At 34.7% G+C, this 9,226-nt stretch overlaps 1 protein-coding gene across 1 annotated transcript in view; it reads right to left on the bottom strand.

Annotated features, from left to right (window-relative positions):
* Positions 1–511: 511 nt before the first annotated feature.
* LOC109046697 (plakophilin-1-like) overlaps positions 512–9,226 on the bottom strand; it is a 28,171-nt gene continuing 19,456 nt past the window's right edge. The window contains exons 8-15 of the mRNA XM_042751294.1: positions 9,166–9,226; positions 8,232–8,390; positions 6,801–6,968; positions 6,563–6,716; positions 5,112–5,298; positions 4,815–4,899; positions 2,435–2,526; positions 512–2,317 (exon numbers count right to left, since the gene is read on the bottom strand). The exon at positions 9,166–9,226 is cut by the window's right edge and continues 57 nt beyond it. Of these exons, the coding sequence (XP_042607228.1) occupies positions 2,446–2,526; positions 4,815–4,899; positions 5,112–5,298; positions 6,563–6,716; positions 6,801–6,968; positions 8,232–8,390; positions 9,166–9,226 (895 nt within the window). The 3' untranslated portion in view covers positions 512–2,317; positions 2,435–2,445. The remainder of the gene's footprint in view (positions 2,318–2,434; positions 2,527–4,814; positions 4,900–5,111; positions 5,299–6,562; positions 6,717–6,800; positions 6,969–8,231; positions 8,391–9,165) is intronic.

The following is a 9,226-nucleotide window of genomic DNA, read 5'->3' as shown; positions in this document are numbered from 1 at the left end:
GTCCAGTATTTAAGCTCTCCAATATTGTGACAGGAATGGAGGAACTTTATAATTGCACTGTGGAATGTGTGCGACTCAAAAGCATCTTCTGGCTCGTCGCCCGTCGTTTCTACTGTAGGGTGGAGATCTCGGGTAACCATAAAACAAGCAGATCATTTAATACAACTGCTTTCTTGAGAAGTGATAAATGTCTGCTTTCTGATGGGGAAAAGACTTTACATAATCAGTCTATACAATGAAGACATGTTTGAGGTTTAATGGCAACCATAAAAAGGAAAGTCTTGTCAGCCAACATGCCATATTTCTCATAATGATTGATCTGATGTGAAAACTGGATAAGGGGGTTTTTCCTCATCAATAAATCATCTTTCATATTCACTCACACTGTAAATATATATAGTGCTTATACTGTAAATAACTGACAACTTAGTATTATAAATATCACAAATTCAATACATTTATATCTAACATGCACAGTTAAAATACTCATAAAAGCAACACACCATAAAGCTTTTCTTGTTGAATTGCACTTTAATTTGTTATTTTTATGCAAGATTAAAATGCACATTTTGGTCAAGATGCAAACTGCAATTTTACACAGCCACATTTAATATTTTAGTACAAAATTATTATTATTATTTTATTTTTGTTAACTTTGTTTGTCTTATTTTTTTTGCATTTTGACAACATAATAAAATGGAAAAAATAATATAGAATAAAATAATAATCTATACATTTTCCCACAAGCATAAACACATTTTAAACACATTCCAGCCACACAAATGTCAAGTAAAAAGAATCCTCACAAAATACAATATCACACACATTTAGCAAACAGCACACAGAAAAGGCAAGTTTGGTTTAAAAAAAAAAGGATGTCAATCAAAATATTATATTACTGTATATCTAGAAAACAATTCATTTTGCATTTACTGCTCTTAGCAGCCGACTGACAAACAAAAATATCATTTCATTTTATTCAATATAATTCCGAAAAATTATTCCCCATTTCAAGTGAATGCATCTAGCATTAAATCTCCTAAAATGCAACCATACCCAAAAGTCCAAAAACATCTTTACACTGCCAACATCTGCATATATACCACTCAACTGCACTTAGTCCTTTTCATATCATGTATTTACAGTAGAATTATGTGTGGCTAACGATGTAAAAAAGAAACAACAGATATTGCCATAAGAACTTCAAAGTTTAAGGTGGTTCTGATTCTACAGTAGGTGAGAACTGAATTTAACACAGCGTTCAGTCCACTCAAGTTGAAGAAGGCAAAACATCCAGAGCTGCGAGTGCAACCGAAAGTTCATTAAGTTTCAATCTAACTGGCATTCCAATGATGAATCACACTTGTTTTCATTTCGATTTTTTAAAAACCAGATCAAGAATGACGTTCAACATCTAATTACTTTTCATCCAATTTACTTTTAATTAGTATTAACATTGCTGCAATATTTTTCTTTCAACATTAATACAACCACTGACATTATTTCAATCACATTGAAACACCTAAGAACAACTTAAGTGGACATCGAGAAGAAATAAAGTGGTGCATTTATACAAAAGGTTTTTAATAACTGCAACATAAGAGCATGTTTAGAAACCGACAACTATTCAGGCCTCATTGCACCGAAATGCAAAAGCTTTATCCAACATGTATTATGATCCCCAATATACAGCACAGGAGGACAGTGGAAGGAAAGCAGCAGAAGAAGAGTGCACCAGTAGTGCAAGTTTGTCAAGCATAAGTGTACAAACTCTTTCCCGTGATAGATGTGTATTAGGCACTAAACAGGTCTGTGCTAGCACCCGTTCATCCCAGAAAGAGGGATTTGACCAAAAATGGGTAATTGATTATTCCTCCATCAGTGGATGTCAAGTTTAAAAATGATTGAAAAGTGCCATTAAAATATCATAAAAACCATCCAAATGACTTGTGTGCTAAATTTCAGATCATGAACGAATCAGTCACAGTCGCAGTTTTGTGACCCACTGCAATGAAGAGATCTGAAAGTATATTTACTTTTGGTACATTTTTGGTCTGTTCTTCACACAAAGCATCTGGAATATAGCATCACACAAACCCTTTATCATACTTTAAGGGTCTTTTTAGCCATTTTAGCCCTCAGAAGAAGAACATTTGGGTTTGGAATGACAGTGAGAGTGTAATAGTCAAATTTGGCAAAACATTTCCTGGAATCCCATTAAATCTACAATATGTACTGCATATACCCATAATGTGCTGCAATATATGAAAGCAGGACAGTTCTCTGAAACTCTGTGGCTTCCTGCAGCACTGCAAAACTGAAAAAAAAAAAAGTATGAAACGTGAAAAAAAGTATGAAAGTACGCAAAAGTATGAAAAGTATCAATTCAGGCTATAAAATAAAATTAAGTAAAAGCAAGTGTCTTTCCACTCACTTGCACATCTCTCAGTGTCCATCCATGCGTGTTGCTTCCTTGTATGCATCAGTAGTGGTGGTATTTATAAACGTGTCCTTCTTCATCCCTTGCTACAAAAGAATAAAAGGTCAAAACTATAAATGGAGCATCATTGTCCTTTCCAAACGACATGCATCACCATCACAATTAACAGTGTGCAAGCTCTCAGAACCAAATGCATGTGGTGGTTTTACACTGAATCACTGTATATATATATATATATATATATATATATATATATATATATATATATATATATTAATTACACATCCTTGCATCATCTGTTCTGCAAATAAATAAATAAATAGCATGTCATTTATTAAAAAAAATCTATTTATTTTATTTATTTATTTGTGTATTTATTTATTTCCTACCTTGAGTTTATCAACAAAATTTGTAACAAAAAAAATCCATAAAAATAAGAATTAAGATTTAATTCAAATTATATATGTATCAGCTTTAATGTACATTTAATGCAGACAATAACAAAAAAAGTCAAATGTCGAAAGTTTTAATGACATTTAATTGCATTTTATTGAACTTTTTCTGTTGCTCTTTAATATAATTTAATACAATTCTAACATAAACAATAATATATACTAACAATATATTATTATAAATTATTATTCTCCTGTTTTTACAAATAACAATACATGCACATTTCTGCATCACAACATTAGAATTTACAGTATGACAAATGGATATTCTTAGATTTGTTAAATATTACTTTTCACAGTGTTATTAAATTATTAAGGTTTTTAAAGATTACATTTAAATAAGAACTAGATGACAACAAATGTCATTTCAAAGTAAAAATCAGGGAAATGAGCACAATCAAATATCAATTCATATTTATATATACATTTAAAAATCTCTAATATCAGCTGATAGCAAATATGGTGCATGTTTCCAAACTGTAAATCAACCACTGTAAATGTGTAATATATTGTTATGTGTGTTTTGGACTAATGAGATGTCAGTGTGGGCGGAGCTTCATGACCTCATGCTAATGAAATACAAACAAATGATAAAATGACCTGCTTCTAAAGGCGGCTTAAGAAAAAAACTCTGATTAACATGGATCAGACAGCTTTATAGTGATGTAAGCCTAAAGATCTAAATCAGCTTTGTGTGATCAAAAAAATATACACAGCATGGATTATCATTAGTCCGTGTGGTATACTGTATGTTTGAATGTGTTTGTATGTTTCAGTGTGTGTGTGTGTGTGTGTGTGTGTGAGTAGGTGTCGGAGGGTCACGTTAGGAGGAGTGTGTTGTGTGAAAGGCGTTTGCTCCACCCATGCCCTTTTAAACAAGCAGAGAAAAAGAACTTGTTTCCCTGGATTCCTGTCTTATCCCGCTGAATCTCTTCCAGGGTGGGGTGGAGTACATGTCAGGGCCTGGAAGTGTGTGTGTGTGTGTGTGTGTGTGTGTGAAGACTATTCATGCAAGAGAGTGAGAGTCTTATTTGATGTGTAAACTAGCATACAGACAGAAAGATTGATCGCAGCCTGGGGATTTTCTTTTCCCTCAGAGCAATAAAAAAATAAATTTAAAAAAACGAAGAAAAAGTGAACACACCCTATCACACCCTGCTTTCTCTGCTTTCTTACAGAAGATGTTGCATCCTTTTTCTTTGCCCTGCCATCATAAAATCCTTTAAGAATGAGGAAATATTTGTGAAAATATACTTTTACTCTTCCTCTGAAATCATTAACAGCATCTTGTGATTAATCCCTTTGAACAAACGTTTCTTAGGTGTGTTGTTTCATCCTAACAATGCAGTTCCAATGAAAATTTGTGAGATTCGTTATGTGATGAATGTCAGTTTTCAAATGCTGTTATGCAATTGAACATGCGAATCTGCCGAGAACATCTGTGTACCAAAATCAAAAGTACTAAGAATTTTTTCCTACACAGTAAAAATTCAACATTTTCAAAAATATCTCTTTATGACAACTTTACAAATACAATAGGTATAGATGTGTGTCTATATAATTTCCGTTTTTTTTTTTTTGGACAACAATGCCAGTTGAGGAAGTAAAATGAAAATAATTTTACAATGCAATGCAAAAATCTTAGATCAGATTAACAGGTAAAAAAAACACACACACACACACACACACACACACACACACACACACACACACACACACACACACACACACACACACACACATATATATATATATGATCGGCATTCATAGATAAAATTATAAATGCCCTAAATTTTCTTTAATTTTCTAATATTTTTCTCTCTTTTTTTTAACCATTTAAAGACTTTCAGAGCTGTGCCTCTATTGCACTGATCGTGAAAGGCTTTACTGCTTGTATGTAGTTTGAGGCAGGACAGTCTTACCTTTTTCAGCACATTCTGGATGTCTTTTTGTCCCCACATACTCCTCAGAAGAACTCCAGCAGCTATTCTGGCTGTGACAAATAGTCTGCGAAACACAGAGATTCTCAGCAGGGTATCTGCTAAAACACACCAACTTTCTACAGAGTAACAGTCATGTATGGGTGGCTATCACAAAACTTATTTAAAAATAGAGTCATTTTTTGATTTCTTTCCCTCTAAACGTCAACCATGAGCTTGCTAATACCATAATACCATAGTTTCACTTTTATACATGCCTTTTTCTTTGGAAATACTTACACATTTGAGCTCAGCATGCTCAGAGAGTCGACGAGTTTGGTGTTGATCATCTCCTTGGCAGTGTCGGGCTCTGCCAGCATGAGTGTGTTCATCACACGGCACGCTGTAGCGATGGTGCTGTCAGACTCAACCATTTTTGGCGTTACAGCCGACAGAACAGCAGTGACGCTGGGAAGAATTTCCTTGGCTGTGGTTGACAAAAACATCATGGACATCAGGATTCAATGAACTGATGCAATGTTCAAGTAAAGTAAAGTACACTGTGTACAACGATATGTGATTTTGTATGATCCTTGTTGACCTGCAAACGTGATGCTTCGGCTTTTTTTTTCACTGGAGGAGGAATACATAAGTGACTTGCCTCAATATTAATTAGTTTTTCTTGTAATTACTATTGCATACATAATGGTCATTTTAATATATGTAATAATTTAATAAATATTAAAATGAATTAGTGAATGAATAAAATAAAAAATAATTTGTATATTTGTTGTACACATAATGTAATATATACTGTATATGTATATTAAGCAAACAAAATAATAATAATATCACACTTGATGTATTTTTAATTAACTGCAATGAACTAAATCAGCAAGTAAGTAAGCAAATAAATAAATATTGCAATAAAAAGCAATATAAATCTTACATGACATGTTTTAGGTAACTGGCCTCTATATTAATTAATTGCATATTTTTTAAACAAACAAACAAACATTGCTTAAAAGCAATAAAACATTTACATGACATATTTCAGTTAACTGACCTTGATATAAATTACCTGTATATTTCTTATATACATAATTTTCATGTTTAATAATTGTATAAATATTTAAACAAACAAACAGCAATATCACACTTGCGTGACATATTTTAGATAATTTCCTTTACATTAATATAATGCATATTTCTTGTATACATCATGAAAAAGAATAAAATAATAAATAAAATTTCTAACTAATGTTATATAAAAGCAATATAACATGTTTTAGGTAACTGGCCTCAATATTAATTGTACATTTCTTGTATAATAAAATGTTGGATAAAACACTTGCATGACATATATGTTAGTCATTAGATACCATTTATAGGAATCATATCAGATGAACTAAATAGTGAACGGTTTTTGTTAAGTCATGTTTAGAAAATGCATTGGGTAGGAGATTGTAATTTTTACTGCCTCTGGGGTATCAGTTGACAATCTGCTGGAGTCCATTCACACAAACACAGACCTGCTTTTGAGAGAGTGAGAAACAAAAGTACTTCCAGCAAATAAAGCAGAGGCTCAGGAGACCAACTTACAGCACACTCTCCTCAAATGACGTTTTCTTGTTTGTTCCTGTGCTTGTGCAGATGTTACATAACAGACACCACACAGAGCACAGAACTGACAGCACTCTTTCATAGTTTATCTGTAGTAGTGGCGCTCTACTGTTACAAAAGACTCTTACCCATAGTGCTCCGTAGAGATGACACCCTGGACATGTTGCCCACTAAGGACATGGCCGTCTTCCGCAGGCCCGGGTTTTGTGATATCAGCAGGGGCGAAATGACAGACAGGCCATGCAGCTTCTCTATGATGCTTTGACTCATCAGAGTGGACAACTGTGCAGAGGTCAAAATACAAGTTGAACAACTTTTCCTTAAATTCAGTTGCATGTACAGTATATTTCCAGTAAGTGTACATACATGGCTCTTTGAAGCGGTCAGGTTCTGCAGGGCTCCACAGCATGCCTCCAGAGTGGCCTCCTTCTTACTTAAGCCCAGCAGAGACCGATACATCTGCAGCGACTTTTGGTTGTACAACAAATCCACTCCTGTAGGATCTTCCTTCTCCATGGCTGGAAAGTTGAACTCCTGATAAGAAAAAGTACAGTGAATGTACTGAAGTAATATTTCTTATGTTGTGTTCCACAGAATACAGAAATTCATATGCATTTGGAATATAATAATGAGAGTTTTATTTTTTGGTTAACTTATCCTTTAAAGGGGTCATATGATGTGATCATGTGAAAGCAAAACTACTTTGTTTGGTCTTCCAAAAGAGGACACAACTAGAAATCAGTGGATAAGTTGTATTTATAACACTGTTCCAGAACAGTTCAACATAAATATTCAGATGTGTGTAACGCATTTAACAGACGACTGTTTCCTGAACCTACAATGCTGGCTGTTCTGACTCACAGCCTGTAAGTATGTTTTCATATTTAATGAATTTGCAACTGATGATTCAAACGCAAGTTTTAAGCAGTGTAGAGTAGTGCTTTTTGTTTGTCATTTCTCTGATCACAAATGCAGACATGGTTTTATGTTTACACAGTGCTATACGCAACGCAATGCGTAAAATGGCAATATAAGTCATTATAATCTGTAATTATGTCCCCGCTAAATGCAGCTGGTTTTAATGGTTTTGTCTGGTTGTGCCGGGAGACGGCATCACAGATCACATGTTAAGGGGTGTAACATTTCCGTTACTGCACTGCATAGCTGGCCAATCAGAGCACACCTCGCTTTTCAGACCTATGAGCTTTGTAAAAATCGAAGCTACATAAACACACTGCATTACACCAAATACACAAAATAATGTTCTTTTTAGCAACGTCATATGACCCCTTTAAGTCAAGTCAAGCATCTCATGACCAGCATCCAAAACATCCTGCATGCTAGTTGTTTTATCAGGAACAGTTCGTCAAGTCAAGTCAAGTCACCTTTATTTATATAGCGCTTTAAACAAAAAAGATTGCGTCAAAGCAACTGAACAACATTAATTAGGAAAACAGTGTGTCAATAATGCAAAATGACAGTTAAAGGCAGTTCATCATTGAATTCAGTGATGTCATCATGCAGCTCAGTTCAGTTTAAATGGTATCTGTGCAATAATTTGCAATCAAGTCAACGATATCGCTGTAATGAAGTGTCCCCAACTAAGCAAGCCAGAGGCGACAGCGGCAAGGAACCAAAACTCCATCAGTGACAGAATGGAGAAAAAAACCTTGGGAGAAACCAGGCTCAGTTGGGGGCCAGTTCTCCTCTGACCAGACGAAACCAGCAGTTCAATTCCAGGCTGCAGCAAAAGAGGATTGTTACACCAAAGATTGGCATAGACGAATTCGTTCTTACCTTTTGGGTCTTGGTGCTCTTGGGGCTGAAGAGGCTCTTTTTGTTAGTGTTCTCATTCGGTTTCTCATCAGGAAAAGAGAACTGTTTGAAGTGATCTTGAGCCTCTTTCTCTAGCTGGTAACTCAAGTTATGAAGTATGCAGACACAGTTTTCCACCGACTGCTCCCACATAAACAAAACAAACAGAACCAGGACACAGAAGTCACTTTCAGCTTGTTGAACTACAATTTTTGGCAATATATTGGAGTATTCTGGTAGACATTAAAACTCTATGGGCCAGATTTACTAAACAGGGCAAATTAGTGTTAGAGCACAATTCCATAAAAGCGCCGAAGGGAAAATTCTGTGTGTAATTTACTGACAATGTGCACATTAAAGAACACAGACGCAGCCAGATCATTTCTATAATGACCAGTGCAATCTACCAAGAGCAGTGCAAATTACCACCTGCTTTAAGACATGCTATTTTTGGGCATTAGATAATGGCGCAAATCCCACTAATTAGCACTAATCCTGTTGCATGATTCATTTGAATAATTTCCTCCCATAAATTTTGTGTTTGAAAGGGAAACTCCTACAAATGCATATTAAATAATGTCAGGTGCAAAAATAACTGTCCATGCCTTTTCAGTGCTAATTCGTCACTGCTCTTCTTTGGTAAATCCTGACAGTACTATTTTAATGCCAAAAGACAGATTGCACTGGCACAAGCTGTTACATTTTGTGTAATTTTACATCCTTCTTTTAATAAACAAGTTTAGTCACCTTATTGCCATCTTACAATTTCATTTTACACATTTATTCATTTCAGAACAAATCAGTTTTAGAGATCCTTGTGCATTCTAACATTAGGGCATCTTTTTCAGTGTCCACATATTTTTCAATGTAGTGTAAAAGATTGGAGATCGTGCAGCAAAAATGAAAGCATGATAACCTTGTCATCTGGATCGCCTCTTTCCATTTGAGTCTGAACGTAAGACATGAGAGAGTCGATA

This window comes from Cyprinus carpio, chromosome B23 (genome assembly GCF_018340385.1).
Source record: "Cyprinus carpio isolate SPL01 chromosome B23, ASM1834038v1, whole genome shotgun sequence".
Classification (NCBI taxonomy): Eukaryota; Metazoa; Chordata; class Actinopteri; order Cypriniformes; family Cyprinidae; genus Cyprinus; species Cyprinus carpio.
Note: the sequence above shows the minus strand (reverse complement) of the source record. Positions and strands in the feature narration are given on the sequence as shown.